At 31.4% G+C, this 23,334-nt stretch overlaps 1 protein-coding gene across 2 annotated transcripts in view; it reads right to left on the bottom strand.

Moving 5' to 3' along the window:
- Positions 1 to 2,200: 2,200 nt before the first annotated feature.
- Positions 2,201 to 23,334, bottom strand: part of LOC134720998 (sortilin-related receptor-like) — a 70,954-nt gene continuing 49,820 nt past the window's right edge. For both annotated transcript variants that reach the window (XM_063583633.1, XM_063583634.1), the window contains 14 exons: positions 22,396 to 22,504; positions 21,032 to 21,201; positions 19,608 to 19,732; positions 17,727 to 17,837; positions 16,852 to 17,098; positions 15,731 to 15,832; positions 13,981 to 14,093; positions 12,304 to 12,511; positions 11,040 to 11,146; positions 10,335 to 10,521; positions 9,574 to 9,674; positions 6,476 to 6,674; positions 5,595 to 5,807; positions 2,201 to 4,908 (listed from right to left, as the gene is read on the bottom strand). In XM_063583633.1, the coding sequence (XP_063439703.1) occupies positions 4,844 to 4,908; positions 5,595 to 5,807; positions 6,476 to 6,674; positions 9,574 to 9,674; positions 10,335 to 10,521; positions 11,040 to 11,146; positions 12,304 to 12,511; positions 13,981 to 14,093; positions 15,731 to 15,832; positions 16,852 to 17,098; positions 17,727 to 17,837; positions 19,608 to 19,732; positions 21,032 to 21,201; positions 22,396 to 22,504 (2,057 nt within the window). In that variant the 3' untranslated portion in view covers positions 2,201 to 4,843. The remainder of the gene's footprint in view (positions 4,909 to 5,594; positions 5,808 to 6,475; positions 6,675 to 9,573; positions 9,675 to 10,334; positions 10,522 to 11,039; positions 11,147 to 12,303; positions 12,512 to 13,980; positions 14,094 to 15,730; positions 15,833 to 16,851; positions 17,099 to 17,726; positions 17,838 to 19,607; positions 19,733 to 21,031; positions 21,202 to 22,395; positions 22,505 to 23,334) is intronic.

Here is a 23,334-nt window from a genome sequence, read left to right as displayed (position 1 = left end):
TCCCTTGAACCACATTAAATGATACATGCATTAACCATCATGCGAATCTGAATCCACACTCATTTAAAATGTTACCAATTCATTCTGAGATTAAGTTCATGCGATAAATGCAGTAAGATGATGAGAAATATAAACAAATCAAACCAATAGTGACAAAGACAACACATATCTTTAAGAAGCACAAGGAATACTTTTATGTTAAAAATGTGTTACATATTCTATTGTTTCTAATTCAGGGAGACGAGTTGGAGGCTAAAGAAGTTGACAGTTGTGTATACGACAGTATCGAATTCATCAGTTCTTTTAATGATGACAATTCAAACGAAAATATCTTCAGGAACATTCCTCCACGTTTCCAACATTTCAATAGATTGGACATTGTGTACCACAAGGAATTAAGTATAGAAACTATAATTCAAACAAAATTCATAGACACTACATGTACTATCAAAAAAGAGTGTTGACACATTTTGCAGATTGTAATACTTTTAAAAGCTAGACATACTCTATTCGTCGCTGACGTATATTCTGTCGATTTATATCATTTAACTTCTGTCCAGAAAATTTGATATACAACTTTGTTCAGACCACAAATTGTTTATCAAAGACTGTAAATGAGCATAGCCTTAGGATCTAACATTTGGAAGTTATCTTATAATTTATTATGAGGGAAAATTCAGGTCCAAGGAAGACAAAACCATTTGGTGCTCTAGAAAGGTCTTCAACTTATCATTGCAATGAAGTATGCATATATGAGAGGGATTGAGATGTTTTTTCCTTAGAAAACATTTTAAAAATGTAAGGAGTTATGTAAACTAAATTCATAAAAGTATAGCCACATCATTCAGCTTGTGTCAACACTTTATAAGGAAGCTGGAATCGTTTTACTTAGTTTTTTTTCAATAAGCAAAAATTATTTAAGGAATGACTGTAATATTTTTTTCTATGAAGAAATAACATACAAAAATTGATGCACACTGAAAAACGTGCGTATTAAACAGTGTGCACCACATTGATTATGTTATTTCGAATAGACAGAAAAATTTACAATTTATACAATTTGATTCTAAATTCCATTTTAAACCATAGAAAACTTTGAAAAAACGTCGATGACGTCATATGACTAAATTATGTCTATGGGCCGATAACAAAATAATGCAGGCCAATCAGAAGACACGTTACATCCAAAATTTAAATTATTTACAGATGTTTAAATCCCATATCCTTTACAAAAGGTGCAGGTAACACATGAGATCCAAAAGGATGTGTGTCAACTGAATTATTTGGTTGCCTAACCTCCTTGTGTGTTGTCAGGGCATGCATGTTCTGATATGATTGCATCTTATACAATGGAAATATATGTTATTTCAACTCTATTTGTTGTTTTAGAACAAAGGACTGTTAGCTAATTTGATTTTCAGTATTATGAAGATATTATTTAAATATTTCACAGCACCACAAGGCAGCTAAATATGAAATGTTCCATATATTATTTAATGAATGGCTATTATCTATTTAGAATTTATCGAACCATAAAACTAATTTTTGACTCTTCACATTGAATAATCCACGAAGCTGATTATGTAAAATGTGAAGAGTCAAAAATTAGTTTTGAGGTTCAATACAATCAAAATAAATTATTGCCGTTCATTATAAATAAATTTCTATCAAAAACAAGGGTCAAAGAAAATTTTATATTATTTATATTAACAATAACAATGTACACACATGTTTGCATATGAATTTTTGCATATGAATACACAACGTCAGAAGGGGCGTGTCACCATCAAAATTGACAACATTGAAAACAAAACTAATAATTTTAACCAATCAGAAGACAGTAAATACACCAAATTTATTTATTGTAGTATGAAGTTATGGCTTTCAATAAACAAAGTAAAACATGTTATTCAAACATTTATTCAAGGACAGTATGATTAAGCACAGAAGAAAATAATTATAAAGATCTATTGTTTATCTGATTGTTCTTTTAATGTAGAGATTTGTAGAATTTTCAACAAGTATAAATATTTATCACCACATTCCGTGCTTTAACAAGGAGACAGCTATATAAGGTTTACCATTTGATCATTTACACATCCAGAAAATGTATGATTTTTTTTTTTCATTTTGTATAAAGCATTTTAATATCATTATATTTTATGTCATATCATATTCTTGTTTGTTTAAAAAAAATTAATCCTGGCATAGTTTTATAATGTATAAATACCAATTATCTAAATATGTGAATATTTTTTTCAAATAATCAGTTGTAGGTTCATTTGAATCATTTCACTAAGGTGTACAATTTCTGATTATGTTGATCATACATTTTTTTTTACAATATTTCTATTTATAGCTGTTATATTGATAAATAGTTATGGAGTATTCACAACCAACTGCAGAATAACAACGACAAATTTCATAACAAAACTTCCACTAAGACCATTAAAGCTTTTCCACTTAAATAGAATTATAATTTGAAAAAAATACCAAAAATGTGTCAATCAGATCTAACACAAAAGAACGTGTGTGGAGTTATTATTATTTTCAAATAATTATTTGTTTATTTTTGACAGCATAATCTTTTCTCCTTTCTTTCTTTTTTGCATTAGATAAACATGAGAATATCTGTTCAACAGTTATTATTTTTAATGTTGAGTTACCAGCACTTAACAATTTCATCCAAGAAGTTCAAATGTGTCCAAATATATACAAAATAAAGTCCAATTCTGGAATTTCTTCAAGACAAAAAAAAATGTATACCTCTACATGTAAAAACAAATTAAAGTCTTCATATAACAGTATATACACAACTCTTTCAATATACAGATAAAATATTTACATCAAATAAAATGTTCCTTATATCCAACATTTCCACAAAAAGCAGTTCAGATGACAAAAAAATTTAATTTAGAAGAAAGATGTTGCAATACACATTTATGTCACATACACAAAAATTGGCTGTACATGTCTGTAACAAATCTAAAACCTGCATTGTCAGCAATTCTCACGAACATAATTATTGCTCTATAGGGAAAATACATTTTGAATACAAATCACATAGTCAAAGGAATTTATATAACTGTATGATATAATGTGCACTGGAATGGATTAATGTAAAGTCAATTTAAACACATCAGATCTAGGACTTTCTTCACTTTATTAGATGGTATTATTCACAAATATATTATTGCTACAGATAGACAACAAATCTTTTGGATGAAACTGTTTGAAAATTTATTTTTGACAATTTAAAAATAAATTGTCAATCTAGTGTCCTGTCCCCAGTTCAAAGCTCATACTTAATGTGGTAAGTATAAACCTAATACAAGCTCCTCATGAGGGTGTCCAAGTGATCACATTATCACAATTTTTTTAGCCAATATAAATTTGGATATAGATAAATAATCAAAAATACAGTCCTAGATTTTCAAACAATTATAAAATATTTGGTCTGGTATTCAGATAATCACCTAAAAAGGGGAGGTAAACACAGAATCAAAAACCCCATGAGGAGGCTCTTAACCATCTATCGAAATATTTGGTCCCTTTACTATCATGTTCAGATCATTATTTTGAAAGATAAATATATATATATTTACAAAAATATGATCAGCTGTATACTTATGAGGATTCCATTTGTCAGTATGTCAGTGAGATTAAAAAAGTATTAGTATCAGTGTGAACAAAGTATATAAATATCTTATCATCAATAATATACAAAACAATTCAAAAACCACAAAAATGTGTCAATAAAATTAGGGAATAAAATAACAAATTTAGAAGCACAATATACAATAGTACAGAAAATAATAAACAGATAATTGATATTAATGTAACCAGCTTAGCACATAACTGTATGCTTACATTTCTGGGCAGCTTATAAACAGAGACACGATTTTCAATTAAATACTTACTGAGATTTTTGTCTGAGATTTTTTTTAAAATTTCTATTACTAAGGGGTAATTTCTTTAAAAAATAAAATAATCTGGAGATTCTATTACTAAAGTGACAATAAATGCTGAAGCAAAAGACTAAAAGAAATCAGTTGAGAAAATACAATTTAATATCTGCCTCATGCACCCCATTTTAAAAGAAATAGAAACTGAAAACTATAGAATTTAGTTCTTAATCAGATCTTGTATTAACCCCCAACAATCCAAAGATACAACACAAATCAAACATTGAAAGATCTTTGGTTACATTAATGGAATATTATAGTATAATATAATTAGCTATTCTGTATAAAGATTTCCCTTTATTTCATTACTAAATCATGCACCAACTTCAATTATTTGACAATCTAACATTAAACGTCAGATAAAAAATATTTTTGGTCCAAGATTGCTTCAATGTTTTTTTTCTTAATTTCTATGCTTCCTGAAAAAATATCAGGCCAAAAATAGTTACAATTCTCCTTTAGGTTTTACCAATTAAAAGAGTACTTATGTGGTGGAACTTTTTATATCACACAAAATATGATTGGAAATTCTGACAGTGACCAACAGCATTGTATAAATAAAATATTATACTGACTGATAAACTCACAACCACTAACAATATATCAATAAATTATAAATTTAAATCATGAAAAGGCAGAGTATATATCATGGATACTGTCATTGTTACATATATTACATTGTCATAACATCAATGACACTGTCATAACATCTTTGACATTGTCATAACATCTATTACATTGTCATAAATCTTCATACAGAATAGCTTTACCACATTTAGTGACAAATATGTCAATTAGTATTATGCAAAAATAAAATCATGATATGATGCATATGTTAACACAAATAATGGATTTTATGTTTCCATAACAACAACGTTTCAAGCAATAACAAGAGGTTCATCATCAGAAAATCCTTGGATCATTGGAGAATCTTCATCTTCACCTGAAATAGTCAAAATTAAATGTTACTTCCATATTGAATCAACAATTCAATGGTTATCCAATAAGTTTATGTCTGTTTGTTACTTCTTAAATTCTTCTGCAGTTGTTTAATAAATCATATTTTCCCCCACATAGAGTCTAGACTACATCTAGTGCATAAATTTGTATGAACCACAAGATACCAGTGAAAAGTCTAGCCCTAAAAAACAAATTCCAGGCTAAATAAAATTGAGATTTGAAAAGGGGAATGTGTCAAAGAGACAACAACCAGACCATAGAAAAAACAAAAGCAGAAGGTCACCAACAAGTCTTCAATGTAGCGAGAAATTCCGGCAACCGGAGGCGTCCTTCAGCTGGCCCCTAAACAAATATATACTAGTTCAACTTATGTCAAAGTTTGTTGCATTTCCCATTAGCATATATAATTTTTACTGCCTCACCAAACCCTGCCACTACTTGAAACTGAGAAATTTCTTAAGACTCAACTCTGAAGTGTATTGCAATAGACCTGTGAAAACTGTGGGGATACTTATCAAACTTAAAATTGTTTATTTAAAGCATTTTGGGTGTTACACACGTTTCATTCACCTGAACATATTGATTACTTTGTATTTTTCTTCTTGAAAACATTTACCATAAATTATACCCTGAGAAGACTATTTATGATAAAACTTGTAAAATACTCACCCAATTCATTACTTTCAAATGTTGTAGTCCCAGATCTTGTATCATAATGACTGTTAGCAAATGCCAAGAAACTCCTCTGAAGTCTTCTGTGTCTGATAATGAAGAAACCCAAGACCAGCACCAATGTTATGACAACTCCAGTCACAGAAACAATGATGGCAATCATCCTGGTCCTAGATATCTTGATGTCTGTCTGGGCCTGTGCATCAGGTACTAAAATGATAACACACAAAATTGAGAATGGAAATCGGAAATGTGTCAAAGAGACAAAAACCTGACCATAGAAAAAGCAGGAGCAAGAGTTTACAAACAGGTCTTCAATGTAGCAAGAAATCTGCACCCAGAGGCATCCTTCAGCTGGCCCCTAAACAAATATATACTAGTTCAGTGATAATGAATGCCATACTAATTTCCAAATTGTACATAAGAAACTAAAATTGAAATAAAACAAAACTAACTAAGTCCAGAGGCTCCTGACTGGGGACAGGTGCAAAAATGTGGCGGGGTTAAACATGTTTATGAGATATCAACCCTCCCCCTATACTTCTAGTCAATGGAGAAAAGTAAATGCATAACAATACGCATGTATGTATTCATACAAAGTTAAAGAACAACTAACATGCAATCCTGTGGTAGTCTTTTGTTGCTGTATATCATATTTGTCTTTCATTCATTATTTTGTAAATAAATCAGGCATTTAGTTTTCTTGTTTAAATTGTGTTACACGATGATTTAACCATCTTGACAGGCTATACAGCCCTGTCATGGTTGCTTGTGTTACATTTGTCATTTCTGGGCCTTTTATTGCTGACTATGCTGTATGTTTTTTTTTGTATTTGATCTGACTTAAATTTCAAATAGTTATTCATTTAGTATCTTACCATTTGCGTCTATGAAAGGCTCCTCTGCAAATTCTCCTGGATAGCCATTGTCATCTATTATACGAAGTTTGAAGGAGTATTCAACTCCTTGGTCTGTATCAACTTCATACCATAGCTGGTCTTTACTAATATCTTTATAGAATTCAAATTTATTGTCGTCCTTAACAGATCCCAGTCTCTTCCAATATAACTCATATTTCTATATAAAAAAGAGAAAATACAAAGTAATAGGTATTCTAAACATCAGTTTTTCCAATATATTTGATTTTGATTTTTAGAGTTTAAACGCCACTTTTTTCCGTGTTTGGCTATTTCATGGTGCTCAGTTTGTATTGGTGGAGGAAGCCGGAGTGCAAAAAGAAAACCACCAACATTTAATAGGAACTTTTCCAATACCGCACATACTTCTATTAATAAACTAGAGGCTCTAAAGAGCCTGTGTCGCTCACCTTGGTCTATGTGCATATTAAACAAAGGACACAAATGGATTCATGACAAAATTGTATTTTGGTGATGGTGATGTGTTTGAAGTTCTTACTTTACTGAACGATTTTGCTTCTTACAATTATATCTATCATGAACTTTGCCCATTAGTAACAGAGAACTATATTTGGTAAAAATTTACATAAATTTACCAAATTAATGAAAATTGTTAAAAATTGACTATAAAGGGCAATAACTCCTTAAGGGGTCAATTGACAATTTAGGTCATGTTGACTTATTTTGTAGATCTTACTTTGCTGAACATTATTGCTGTTTACAGTTTATCGCTATCTTTAATAGTATTCAAGATAACCAAAAACGGCAAAATTTCTTTAAAAATTACCAATTGGAGGGCCGCAACCCAACAACCAGTTGTCCAATTCATCTGAAAAATTCAGGGCAGATAGATATTGACTTGATTAACAATTTAACTTCTTGTCAGATTTGCTCTAGATGCTTTGGTTTCATAGTTATAAGCAAAAAACTGCATTTTACCCCTATGTTCTATTTTTAGCCGTGGCGGCCATCTTGGTTGAATGGCCAGGTCATCGGACACATTTTTCAAACTAGATACCCCAAAGATGATTGTGGCCTAGTAGTTTCAGTGGAGATTTTGTAAAAGATTACTTAGATTTATGAAAAATGGTTAAAGATTGACTATAAAGGGCAATAACTCCTAAAGGGGTCAACTGACCATTTTGGTCATGTTGACTTATTTGTAGATCTTACTTTGCTGAACATTATTGCTGTTTACAGTTTATCTCTATCTATAATAATATTCAAGATAATAACCAAAAACAGCAAAATTTCCTCAAAATTACCAATTCAGGGGCAGCAACCCAACAACCGATTGACCGATTAATCTGAAAATTTCAGGGCAGATAGTTCTTGACCTGATAAACATTTTTATCCCATGTCAGATTTCCTCAAAATGCTTTGGTTTTTGAGTTATAAGCCAAAAACTGCATTTTACCCCTATGTTCTATTTTTAGCAGTGGCGGCCATCTTGGTTGGTTGACCAGGTCACGCCACACATTTTTTAAACAAGATACCCCAAAGATGATTGTGGCCAAGTTTGGATTAATTTGGCCAAGTAGTTTCAGAGGAGAAGATTTTTGTAAAAGATTACTTTAATTTACAAAAAATGGTTAAAAATTGACTATAAAGGGCAATAACTCCTAAACGGGTCAACTGACCATTTTGGTCATGTTGACTTATTTGTAGATCTTACTTTGCTGAACATTATTGCTGTTTACAGTTTATCTCTATCTATAATAATATTCAAGATAATAACCAAAAACAGCAAAATTTCCTCAAAATTACCAATTCAGGGGCAGCAACCCAACAACCGATTGACCGATTCATCTGAAAATTTTAGGGCAGATAGATCTTGACCTGATAAACATTTTTATCCCATGTCAGATTTCCTCAAAATGCTTTGGTTTTTAAGTTATAAGCCAAAAACTGCATTTTACCCCTTTGTTCTATTTTTAGCCGTGGCGGCCATCTTGGTTGGTTGACCAGGTCACGCCACACATTTTTTAAACTAGATACCCCAAAGATGATTGTGGCCAAGTTTGGATTAATTTGGCCAAGTAGTTTCAGAGGAGAAGATTTTTGTAAAAGATTACTTGAATTAACCAAAAATGGTTAAAAATTGACTATAAAGGGCAATAACTCCTAAACGGGTCAACTGACCATTTTGGTTATGTTGACTTATTTGTAGATCTTACTTTGCTGAACATTATTGCTGTTTACAGTTTATCTCTAACTATAATAATATTCAAGATAATAACCAAAAACAGCTAAATTTCTTCAAAATTACCAATTCAGGGGCAGCAACCCAACAACCGATTGACCGATTCATCTGAAAATTTCAGGGCAGATAGATCTTGAACTGATAAACATTTTTACCCCATGTCAGATTTGCTCTAAATGCTTTGGTTTTTGAGTTATAAGCCAAAAACTGCATTTTACCCCTATGTTCTATTTTAAGCCGTGGCGGCCATCTTGGTTGGTTGACCGGGTCACGCCACACATTTTTTAAACTAGATACCCCAATAATGATTGTGGCCAAGTTTGGTTTGATTTGGCCCAGTAGTTTCAGAGGAGAAGATTTTTGTAAAAGTTAACGACGACGGACGACGACGGACGACGGACGCCAAGTGATGAGAAAAGCTCACTTGGCCCTTCGGGCCAGGTGAGCTAAAAAGTAGAAAAACTATTTACTCTTATCTCATATATCTATAAATGAACAGGAAAAAAACAAAGTGAAAAAGTTCTAAAAATCTCAATATCTTCGAATTAAACTCATATTTCCAAAGAAAAAATCCAAAGTGGCAGGTATCCTTTATAGAACAAAGTCTCTTAAAATGTTCTGACTACAATAATCAATTCTTTTCCTTCATTCAGCTTATTGAATTTCCCGTTTGAATGGTAATTTTTTTTGGCCCTTTATAGCTTGCTTTTCAGCGTGAGCCAAGGCTCCATTTTGAAGGCCATACCTTGACCTAAAATTGTTTTTCTTTTACAAATTGTGACTTGAATGAGAAAGATGTCTCATAGGAACTTATACCCCATCTTCTTATATCTATTAACTTTGGAGTTATGCAGACCTGAATATGTCCAACTGCTCCACTTGGAGGTTTCCAGAATAGGTTAATCTTGTCATCCTTTTCTAGTATTTCTTTAAACTCCTCAGGTGCTCCATAAGGCACTAGAAATTAAACAATGAACATATTTCAATATAAAAAACACTGTATACATAACACATCTATATTGCTAAGAGGGTAATAGGGCAAGCTATAACTGTAAATTCTGAAATTATTGTGATATTTTTATTATTGTGAAAAGTGTGACAGGTTTATAATCACAATAATTAATACTTAAGATTTTGAAATGCTTCGAATGAATTAAACAGGATTTTTTTCAATATTGCATTTTAGTCTGAAATGACCTTTTTTTGTGAAGTATAATACAATTGATTGTCTCATTACAGGTATTACGGTATCCATTGGTTCCTCAAAAACCTTATAAATATGAATGAATCAGGTCTCCCTAGCATCACCAATTTCTAGGCCTTGCAATTAAAAAAAACTTTGTGTATGATTATGAATCAAACACTGGATTTGGTGTTTCGTCATGAACCCCATATGAAATATACTGATACCATACCGATCAATAGGGGGTCACCATGTGACAGTATTAAACCAATTAAAATTTCCAAAACTTACCTAAGGTACGATAATGTTGAATAGAGGTCTGACCAGTGTGTTATTTTCTATTCTCAAAATTACTATTAGAGATACTTAATATGTCCATACTTTTATATTGAGTTGTCACTAGTGTTCAATTTTCAATAAATATTACTACTTACACACTGTTATAGTGAGTGGTTCTGACCAGCGGGCTTTGGACAAATCGTTCTTTATACTAAGTATATAAGTAGCTCCTCTCATTAGGCCAGATTTAAAGCTGTAATACACTGTACTGTTTTTAGTGGGAAGTGTTTGCTTGATACTACTTCTTCTTGTTTTGACTTCTGTCAAGTTTACAATATAACCCTAAAAAAAAACAGTCATTGAAATGTAAAGTCTGAAAATTCAAAATTGTTAAAAGTCATTTTAAAAAAAATCTACAAGTCAAAACAAAAACAATATATCTTTATCAAAATTACAAGTAATACTATACATTTATTTCCCATGCCTGAGGGAGACATAAAGATTTGTTCACCAAAGAATATTCTCACAGTTTTGTCTATCTTGAAAGAGTATACAGTACTGACAGCATTTTTCTTTAACTTAAAATGTTGTACAATGTTGTGATGTTACACTTTTGTTTCAGGTAAGGTTGAAGATTGGTACCTATATTAAAACATTAATATAGTACTTTGACCTATAATTGTCTACTTTCACAAATTGTGACTTTGATGGAGAGTTGTCTCCTTGGTACTCATACCACATCTTCTTATGTACTCATACCACATCTTCTTATGTACTCATACCAAATCTTCTTATGTACTCATACCACAACTACTTATCTATTAAAATCAGATCCAGTCATTACATCCATCACTACTTACCAATGGTGCACTAGGATCATAACATCCAGCATTCCACGATATGTCTAATGATGTAGGGTTGTTCTTGTCAAATACAGGTTCTATATTCTCTGGTTGGGCAGTATCATCTAAGAGAGAAAACACACTTTTAAACACTGTAAATGGGAAAATCATTGCATAGGTTTTTTTTATAAGAATAGTAGGTATAACTAAAAAAGTTGTTTTTTTCAAATCAGATATAGTACATTAACTCAATGGGAATGAATTACCATCAAATTGAGATCATTTGAAAATTTAACTGTCAGACTCAAGTGGATAAATATCTCCTTGCATGCAGATTAAATTAAAATAATCACCAAGTCAAGAAAAGGATAAATCTGGTAAGAACTAGATATGTCAAAGCGACACGAATGTCCCCATTCCAAAAAGTTGAAAAAACTGCAATATCAATATAAACACATGTGGACACAAGCATGATGGTAGCCTCACAAATCAAAAATCAGGTCAAAATCTGGAGGGGAATAGAGAAAAAATCCATAGACTGTGATTTTCAATAAAGTCCAAAGCCCTTAGTTTCAGCGAAAAGTAGTGGAGTGGAACAAAACTTTAGCTTGATCTGTAACTCATCATAGTTAACTCACATACCCAAAACTCAGCCCCATATCTGAAGGCGTGGTTTGTTGCGGAATGATGGAATGAAGGAAATACAGAAAGACGGAAAGACGGAATTACGGACAATGGTAAAACTATATGGCACCGACATCTGTGTTGTGGGGCCATAAAAAGAGAAAATTATTGTCAATGATATAGAAATGATATAATTCATTAATATAAACAAATTCTTTATTACACTATATTGGTGTTCACAACTGCCCTATATAGTACAAGCATTCTTCACCATCAATATAGTGTAAAATAGAATTAGGTATACCCCTTCTTAAATGTGAGCCTTTTTCAACTGGCATTGCAAACATAAAGATATTTCTGAACAGCATTAATATAAATAAATTCAGCTTTTTATGAGAAGAAGAATTATTTACATATGGCTGTCAATATAATGGAATTTAATGTGACTGTCATACACATGACAGGTTTAGCTTGCTATAAAACCAGATTTAATCAACAATTTTCTACATAAGAAAATGTCTGTACCAAGTCAGGAATATGCCAGTTGTTATCCATTCTTTTGATGTGTTCGTGCTTTTGATTTTGCAATTTGATTATGAACTTTCTATTTTGACTTCTCCTCAGAGTGCCATATTGATTTTATTTTTTATTACTTTACCTTCTCCTGTCTGCATTGTTTTTCGTTCTCTGGATGGTGGACAACGTCCAGGTTTGGAAACAGCCACTAGGAATGAATAAGATTCACATGCTCGTAGATTGTGTACAACAGTAAAAGCCTGACCCGTAACAGTTTTACTTAAAGCCTTTGTAACGTAGTTGTCTCCATCCATATCTTGTGGATTGTAGTCATAGAAAAGTGTATAGGACTGTAAAATATCAATAACAATGCTGTAAAGTACAAGTTATCTCCACTTTTTAAAACAGGCTATTATTTGAACTTGGAATTATTTTTAATCATGAAATTTGCTTGATTTCTTGTTATTGAAATTTTTTATAAATTCCATGTTTATTCTGTACTGAAATGTACTGTGCTGCGCACAACAATTTCTATTACAAGAAAATATTACATTTTTAATAGAATGTACTGTGCTGCGCACAACACTATCTAACCAAAATACAATGTATGGAAAATGTTATGAACCTCACAAATGATCATAATACCAAATAAACACGGAATTAATTAAAAATTTTAAACACAAGAAATTATGCAAATTCCATAATTGAAAATAATTCCAAGTTCAAATAATAGCCTGTTACTTGTTTATAAGTAAGTAGTATAAGAAATATGAGGCTTACAGTGTTATGTATCACTGGCCTAACATTTCTGCTGTGATTGAAATATCATTACATTATTTCATCCAAATAAAGTAACAACTACTAGATAAGGTAATTTAAAAAAAAAAAATTGTAACTGGTTTGCAAATTTTGCTATTACTATTCAAAAATAAGTTGAGAATCTTTCCACAGGTCATAGATGATTCCCTCTTAATCCCATATCCCTCTAAATTTTTCTTCTTTCAAAGTTACAGAAATATTCATAACAAGAGGCTGTCACAACGACAGCAAACCGGATTATTAGCATTTATTTGTGTCCTGCAATATCACAAGAACCATTACTGATGATTGGTGAAAGTGAAAATCGTCAATATCAAATTTGACCTCTATATTGTCATCAGTATCAACATATTAAAATTTGAAAAGCTTAGATTGAATGGTTCATGAGTAAATGCAACAACGTGAATGGAAACAACATTTTACGACCTTTCAAGAACCATAACTCCTGAACGAAAAAAGTCAAAATCGTCATTATTGAACTTGACCTCTATTTTGTCATCAGTAACAACATACTAAAATTTGAAAAGCTTTGGTTGAATGGTTAATGAGAAAATGCACGGACACGACTGGAAACACGGTTTTTCAATCTTTCAAGAACCATAACTCCTGAACGGTAAAAGTCAAAATCGTCATTATTGAAATTGACATCCATTTTGTCACCAGTAACAACATATTAAAATTTGGGAAGCTTTGGTAGAACAGTTCATGAGTAAATGCACGGACATGACTGGAAACGCCATTTTTCAATCTTTCAAGAACCATAACTCCTGAACGGACAAAGTCAAAATCGCCATTATTGAACTTGACCTTCATTTAGTTGTCAGTAACAACATATTAAAATTTTAAAAGCTTTGGTTGAACGGTTCATGAGTTAATGCACGGACAACATTTGATTGCCGCCCGCCCACCCGCCTGCCGAGCATCCCCAAATCAATAACCGACATTTTTGTCACAAAAATCCGGTTAAAAATGAGCTAAGTGTTCATAACCACTGACTTACCAGTGTCATGTTTTTATCAACATGTTGTGGTGGGTTCCATTTTATTTTATAAACACCATTATCCGATGACTGGAAAATTGCTTCATCCCATGAGGGCAGATAGGAAAATGTTCCTGGAAATTCAAAATAAAAAGTTCTTAATGATAGTTTGCCTACAATGAATATAACAGAATCACATCAATATACAACACGAATATGTCCCAAGTACACTGATGCCCCATCCACACTATTATTTTCTATGTTCAGTGGACCATGAAAATGGGGTAAAATCTCTAATTTGGCATTAAAATTAGAAAGATCATATCATAGGGAACATTTTTACTAAGTTTCAAGTTGATTAGAATTAACTTCATCAAAAACTATCTCAACCAAAATTTTTAACCTGGACAGGGGGGACAGAAGAATGGACAGATGAATGAACGAACAGACACACAGATCAGAAAACATGTTGCCCATAAATGGGTCATAAAGATCCACACATTATCTTAAACTTAATGTGAAATCATAAATCTCATATTTATTAAGGATTGGATACTGTGGAACATGACGAAGTATAAGAGTGTCATTTGTTTTTAACTAGCCCACTGTTGATCATCCTATTTAAATCATTTAATAGTGTGGATTCATTATATATTGGGTACCAATTTAAATGGATTTCGTGGGTACAGCTGAACAACTAATATTTCATGAAATGTTCAACAAAGTTAAATTTTCTCATAGACTAATGCAAATTTTGGCAAAACTATGAAATCAAGTTTCATGAAAAATGGTACCTTCAAAATTATCAAATGAATTTACAGTATTGACTTGTGTATGCTGTGGTCATAACTGATCTATTGTATAGTTGTGTTTAATACCAAAATTTGAGAAATAAGAATGTCAGATAAAAGTACAAAAATATACTATATCTCATAAAAAACTTATAAAAAACATCAGAAGAACTGCTTTTGTTTCTCTTTGTTTTAAAAGTGCTTAATGGTCTTCAACGATTCCAATAACAGGCTTTTATCTACATTGGCTAGAGGTATAGGGGAGGGTTGAGATCTCACGAAACATGTTAAACCCTGCCACATTTTTTAAGTCTGTTCTAAGTCAGGAGACTCAGCTGGCCTTTGAAAGTCTTGTATGTTTATTTTGATTTTTAATTCATTTATATGTTTTGGAGTTTAGCATGATGTCCAATTTCAATGTAATAGTAAACATTTTTTTAGGGGGCTGCTGAGGATTACCTTTGAATGCAGGAAATTTTTGCTGGGCTGAAGACATATTGGTGGCCTTCAGCTGTTATCTGCTCTTTGCTCAGATTGTTGTATCTTTGCCATGTTCACTATTTTCAGTCTCAATTTTATTAATCCTTGCAGCAACTAAACATACATTTCTATCATTCTCATGTTAAATGTTCAGGCGTGGATTTTTAGAAAATAATTAAATATTATTCTACTTGTTTTACCAATAAAAAAAACTTTCTTGTTCATTCAAACATTAAACTAGGTAAACATGGTTAACATAAAACTAAAAGATCGATGTAGGATAAAAAACTTAAATCAAATAGTTTGGGGTGGGGGTTAAAATTCTACAAGTTTTGTATATCTAAAATCGTTTTTTACATATAAATCAATTTTTCCCAAATTAAGTTAAGAGTGGGGTGGGGGGTTCAGTAAAAAACCTTGTGAATTAAGTTTTTTATCCTACATTGAACTGTTGATGTCGTCCCTTACTTGTAGAAGGAATATAAACTTTATTTACTTACTTTTAGATGGAACGTATATTGCACTGGCTGTTGGTCCTTCACCAAGATTGTTACTGGCACTTATGGAGAAAAAGTAGGTCTCTGACGGACATAGATTACAAACTGAAATATTGATAAATAGATTTATAGGATAAACGATATCTTATTACATAAAATACACTTATCATACACAATAACAAAATGAAATTATTTCTATTATCTAATACACTTGGCTATATTGATTAACCACGTGTTCATTAATTTGGTTGTTTATTTAGTCTAATAAACATTGACCATTGGTTTAAAATTGGAACTTTAACTTATGTTAAACTCTGATTTCAAAGTTGCAACTTTTGTTGCATGACAATTTCAAAAGCAGGAATAGTTTACTTTGTTTATCAAACTACAGTATATAATCAATCTAAGCTCAGATTTTCTGTACAGCTAAATCAGTTTCATTAAAGTCCATCTATCTTCTGACCTAACCTAACTTGCAATTAATTTAACTGACAATGTTATGCCACAATTTTTGTCTATCTTGCACGTTAGATTTGCATTTCAGAGTTCTGCTGAAAATTCCGCCTATCTTTCGAATTTTGGGAACATTGTTGTGCCTTGTTTTTTAGAAATTTGTTTTTGGTTGTTTGTTATAAATAAAGTATGTAGTTGTGAATTGTTTTATTAAAGATCTTACATCTTTCATTGTTGTATTCAATACAGTTGTTTTTACTTTTTTTAGTTAAAGTCGTAAAGCCAGATACCTATGGACATTATTATTTAAATTTGGTGAAACAAATATCTCTTTTCAGTATTACAGCCGATTTCATTGAGTGTGTAGGGAAAGGTAGAATCCTTGGTTAGCTTAAGCTTGCTTGTTAGCTGAACCATGAAGTCATTATTAGGTTTGGTAAAACTACCCTCCTTTAAGAGTAGACTAGTCCAACAGATAACCAATCTATATCTATCTGTAAGACTAGACTTCTTTGAAAGGAAGGTAGTATACTGTGCATAATAAGGACTTCACGGTTCAGCTAACAAGCAAGATAAACAATGATTATACCTTGCCCTACACACTAAATGAAATATATATATATAGTATTTTTTGTAACAAGACTTTTCCAACATACTGTGACTACACCTACCTTGACAAGTTTGGTCCTTTTCTCCTTTAGTAATAATCTGGTCTTGTCCCCAGCTGTCTTTAAATGTTACAATATAATTCTTTACTTTCTTTTCCATAGGCAGCAAACTCCAACTTAAGCTAACACAGGAGATGTTGTAATATTTAACGGCAAAGTTTGTCACCTGGTTTTTTATTCTATCTGAGTGGTATGTAACATCAGCAATATGAGATGGTAGACTTTCTCCGACAACAGTGGCGGCAGTCACCTTAAAAATTATAAAACATATTGTAATGACAGTTTTTTTATGGTCATTAAAATTGAATGTAATCAATGGAATAAAGCAAACTTGAATGATGTTCACACTGATCTGGGGATAATTTCTTCTTAAAAAACATTGCCAAAAAAGATGAAGTAACAATTATCAAAACCAAATGCAGCTTACTTTCATTCAATTCTACAAATATTACCTAAGTGGGAATGAAAATGAACTGAATTTTTTCATTGTTTACAGTATGAAAACTATGTTGAACTGTCAGCTACTGCCCATTAACAATATCCAAACAATAAGCATTAAACAAACAGAGCATTGGATGTGAAAATGCATTACATAGTATATCATGCTTGATAACAAATTTCAGGAAGCTTCTGAGAAAAAATGTGATGAAAATTTGATGGCATAGACTGACAGATGGAAAGAATAAACAGGGGTTACACAATACACAACAAGGGGGACCTAGCTCTGGAATAAATGTCCGTTTAATATCCTATTTGGAAAACAAACATCAATTCATTGTTGTTCTGCATTCCCTGAAAATGAAATTTGTGCAAATAGAAAATATCTTTTGCCGATTATAAATTGGTTTCTATTAGAATCATTACAAATGTAAACTTACCCAAACATGATATGTGTGTCCATATACAACATTTAATGGTGTAATATATCCTGTGGTAAAAATTACAGGTCTCTTGGTTATTGCTTTTGTTTTTGTATCCTGACAATAAATCTGTAAAAAATTTGTAAAGTACATGTAATAGAATTAAAACAAAATTAAAATCAAGACATAAGGAAAGGGGGAGAAGTGGGAGAAGTGGGATAATTTGTGAATATACCTTCCAATGTTTTCCCCTTATGACCATTCAGGTCAAGTGGTTTGAACTGACAACTGGTTCAGAACACCAATTATTCAAGATCGAAGTGATGAGGTTTTCGACTTTGTACTTAATGAACAGAATGAAGGACAGACAGATAAATGGGTCAAAAACATAAACTGTGGATTCATTTATTTTTGTGGGTAGTAATTTAGGTGGATTGGGGAAACTTACAATTACATGGATATTTAATTTTGAGGTTTTGCCGGAGTATAAATACAAGCCTATGGAAAACATTGTAATCGTTGAACATTTAATTTCGTGGTTCAGCTGTTCCAATGAAATCCACAAAAATTGGTATCCAACGAATAATTATGAATCCACAGTACCCTACAGAACTTTTTCAGTGGGGTATAATAATGATTCCACAATATCTACATATTATAAGTAATGCTAATAATAGCGACCAAATCACAATTTCGTGGTTCAGCTGTTCCAATGAAATCCACAAAAATTGGTATCCAAGGAATAATTATGAATCCACAGTACCCTACAGAACTTTTTCAGTGGGGTATAATAATGATTCCACAATATCTACATATTATAAGTAATGCTAATAATAGCGACCAAATCACAAACTTTAACATTTAACACATTGAACAGATTTGATGTAGATATATACATGATATACAACATAAACAGCCTGAGAAGAGCATGCCCTAGCCAGAATATAAGTATCAACCGAATAGGACCATAGACAAGTTAACATGAAAGCTGGAAATAGTCACAGGATATGTTGATGGATTATCACAATGTGGATTTATTTTTTGTGGATACCAATTTTCATGGATTTAGGAAAACTTGCAAGGCATATTCATGGATATTTTAATTCTTGGTTTTGGAAAACTTGCATATTCATGGATATTTTAATTCTTGGTTTTGGAAAACTTGCATATTCATGGATATTTTAATTCTTGGTTTTGGAAAACTTGCATATTTATGGATATTTTAATTCTTGGTTTTGGAAAACTTGCATACATTTCTTTAGAAATCCGTTGTACATTTAAATTGATCACCTTTCCAATGAAAACCCAAAAACTTGGTATCCAACGAATATATATGAATCTATTCCACAGTACAAAAATGTATTACACAAAAATGGTTTTGAGCTGCCTGACTGTAACCAACATTAATAACTTTTTTTTTTAAAGGGACAACTCATTAACAAACGGGTACAATTGTATCAATGAAAAAATATGAGTTTTCTACAAAAATTGGGACTGTCTGGATATTCAATGGTGTAAAAGAATATATTTTTTTTCTATTCCAATGATTTGGTTCATATTTTACGTATCACCCGACTATTCAATTTTGTCTACATATCAAATTTCAAAATTAATAAATGCCTTGAATGGATAATTAGTATCTACAATAAACATTCATGAATAATGTAAAGAATAGAGAATGCAAATTGGCATGTGTCAAAGACACAATAACCAAACAAAAGAGCATAATACAGCAAAAGACCATTAATCAAATACATGGAGGCCAGCTTCAGCTGGTCAATGAACAAAAATGTATACTTGGCACTTATACCATATCTTCTTCATCTATTGTTTAGCGTAGCGAAATGGCTACCACTCTTAACACTGAAACATACAAATAAACAAAATAAAAAAACCTACTATATAATCAAGTATTGTACCACTTCTGTTACTTGGAGCTGTCCAATTAACACTGATAGGACTATTAATATCTGTTGTTTCTTCACTGTCTATAAAGGCTTTAACATGTGACGGTGGATCTGGAACTGAAATTTAAAAAAAACCTTGTCACCATTAGAACAAACTGGAATATTTAAAAAATTGTAAAAAAAAATATTCTTTCATCCATTCCCACGATAATGTAAAGTTGAAAGAACCAATTTTGGAATACTGGAGGTTGTGCACAATTTAGTAAAATTGCCATTTACATTACTGTAAGGTTAAAGGAATAACAAAGCAAAATTACCACAAAAAAAACCAACAAACATTGAAAGGGCCTTTCTTCTGTCAATTCTAATGTTGTGTTTAAGGTATATTAGGCCACACTTAAAAACATTTTGGTGTGCCCAAACCCTACCCAAAGGTTGAGACAGTGGGTAGGTAGGTAGGCTTTTTTTTTTTTTTTCAAAAAAAGAAATTGGAGTATCAGATGCTTATTAGTCTTCATGCCTATTTGATTAAAAAAAAACTTCTTCAAATCACGACAATAAAAGAATTTGAGTAGGCAGCTTTTTTCTGGGTAGGTAGCGTTTGGGCAAACAATCCTATTATTTATTATGGCCCTATAGGTTGCATTTCTGTAAATATTGACAATGCAATTTCCCATAAGAACTCCTTTTACGACTAAAACTGTACCACTTTAACTATGAAGTTTTGAAAAACTCTTATCCTAGAATTGAAAGTTCATTTGCACCACAATTTTTTTCAAAGGTCAAAATATAGGGCTGTGCGGCATATTTTCAACGTTTATATGCCCTGAACTTCTCAGAGTTTAAACTTACACTAATTTTCTTAACTACCCCTACCTCGAATGAAAGGTTACCACAGATTTCAATGTAAACAATATGCACATGTTCATTTACTGGTAACATTCCCAAGTTCTGTCTCTGCGATATGGAACACAGAGAGCATAACTGGGAACCAGTATGTAAATAAAATTAATTTTCTATGAATATTCAATTTCTCCCCAAAAGAGGCGTGTTTTCAGAAACAGCTGTATTTACAAAGTGCAACCTATAATATGAATATGAAAATGAATGAAAACTGCTGTCATATTTAATAAGTCTGAATCAAGAAAATGTTGTTTAAATTCAGAAAAAAATGCATAGTTTACTATTAGCGGAAAAATTTTCAGTTCACATTAACACGTTGTTTTTTCTTGTCAGAAGGAATGTCTCAGAAATATTGGTATCATTTGCTCTGTAACTCTTCAGATAAAAGTTTCCTTTGCATTTTTTGTTTCTTTGCTGTGCATGTATTGATTTTGTGTGTATACAATATTCTTTCTTTTCTTTTCAATCGCTTCCAAAGGCCCATAATATATAACATACAAAATATTGTCCTACCTGCTTCAGTTGTAGAAAACCTTGATATTCTATGTGGTCTCTGTATGTTTTTATTACTAACCACAAACACTGTGACAAAATATTGGGTCATGGGTTTTAAGCCTGTTATGATACAAAAATTCGCATTTGCACATTTTGTAACATTTGTTGACGTTGAAGTCCTTAGATCCCTAAAAATAGAGGACATGATAATTTTAAATGTTTCTCAACCTCAACAAACAAAGGAGTAGGTCCAGTCAGAACCCTTTTTGGTCCCAAAATATAAGTTTTACAAAATTGTTAAAATGAAAACTTTTAGTTATCTTTTGGACAGTTAAATGATTCTGCTACATAAATATGTTTTTTTTTTGGACAATACAATGCACATATATCGGGTTGCAGCACTATTAAGTCATGCTAAATTACGGAAATCTTAAAAATTCTATCATTTTAGTTAAATTTTAGACGGTTTCCGTGTAAAACGAAAGTGGCCGCATTCGTGTTCATCCTTAATATTGAAATGTAAGTTGTATTTTATGATAATACATAACATATATAAAGGTTGTGGATGAACACAGATGCGGCTACTTTCGTTTTTGACGAAAACCATCTGAAAAGTGTCGTTTTTTGGCATATTTGGGAGATTTATCATATTTGAGCTTGGATGGGATCGTTTTTGATGACTAAATCAGTTAAAATCTTTCACATAAATTAATTGAATCAAGTGAAATAGACACTTAAGTGTTTAAAAAGTGGTCGAAATCTTTCGTCAGATGAACTGAAATTTGAGGCCAAAATGTGTCCTTACCGGACCTTCTCCTTTGTCAGCATGTATAAAGTCTTTTCTTTTTTTACATAATTTTATTGAATACTTGCTTGTTAATATAAAAATAAGGAGATGTGGTTTGATCGTAATAAGACAACTATCAATGCAATTTCAAATGAAGTGGATATATATGTATTTGCAAACATAAGGCCTTCAACAATGCAAAAAACCCATAAGATTTAATCGGCTATGAAAGCCATGACATGAAATCTAACTCGGTAACTATCTAATTTCAAACAAAACGAATCACAACAAACAAATATGACAGACATAAATAAACCAGCGATCAAACAGTGAACTAAAGACTTAAAATATTTTTGGTTATTTCAGACAGAGGTTTTAAATAAGAGCTATATCAAAGATCATTAAATAAAATTATACATTAAATAGTTGCAACCACTGCAAAATATTAGATAAGGGATGATAACGATGGGTTGGAGTTCAGTGGCAAATATTACATAGTATGTCCTCATTGTTTACAATTTTTCATAACATTATGTTATATGGTTTTAGATAGAATGTTGAAAAGTGATGACAATTGGTATTTTTTTTTACTTACATATAAGATACAATATAAGTAGATGGATTTGTTGTCGCGTCTGCTGCCCAGCTTATGGTCAAGTTATGTCCTGAGGCCTGTATCAATCTAACCTGTGGTGCGAAGGACCCTGAAAATCAACACATTGGATAAAAGCAATTACTAATTATTTAATTAATTTGTATAAATGTGATTCATGCACACATATAAAAGAATTTTTGTTCATTCATAAAATATGTGAAGTTACAGAAAAAAATATTTATTTATATTTTTCAAAAGTTTCTTTGATAAAAAAAAATAATGAATTGGTTCAAAGTAAATTTGTTTCAATTAAATTGTAAAAAACACCTTATGTTCATATGAAAAATTGCATCATATTGTTTGTGATAATGCACTAGATTATTATGATACATGTAGATCTATTATACACCCACTCACACAGCGGTAGGTATGATACTTCCATGTCAGTCCAATGTCTGTTGGTATATTCTTCTCTAAATATGAGTTATAGCTATTTATTGTGATCTCTTTAAAATTCTTGTTTTTTACTGTATTGTGCATGTATTGTCTTATGTGAGTAATGTATACTGCAAATTCAGAAATTATTGTGTGTATTCATTATTATGATTTTGTCAATTTAGACTAAAATGTGATTTTAATTTTTGAGATATTGAGAATAATTCTGTTTAATTTATAGTCTAAATTTCAAAATGGGAGTTTAAATTATTGCCATTATAACTCTGTCGCATTTTTCTCCATAACAAAAACATCGAAATATCTGAATTTACAGTGTTTATGTATAGTATATATGGCTCTCACCAGCTTATGTTTGTATATTAAATATATTTTATATCTGATCCCAATTTTAATCTCTAAGACTAAGTAACGAAAGGCAATTATGGTAATCAGATGGCTATCCCAATGATTGACATTAGATTAAAACCAGATGCCCCGCAGGGC

This window comes from Mytilus trossulus, chromosome 6 (genome assembly GCF_036588685.1).
Source record: "Mytilus trossulus isolate FHL-02 chromosome 6, PNRI_Mtr1.1.1.hap1, whole genome shotgun sequence".
NCBI classification, from domain to species: Eukaryota; Metazoa; Mollusca; class Bivalvia; order Mytilida; family Mytilidae; genus Mytilus; species Mytilus trossulus.
Note: the sequence above shows the minus strand (reverse complement) of the source record. Positions and strands in the feature narration are given on the sequence as shown.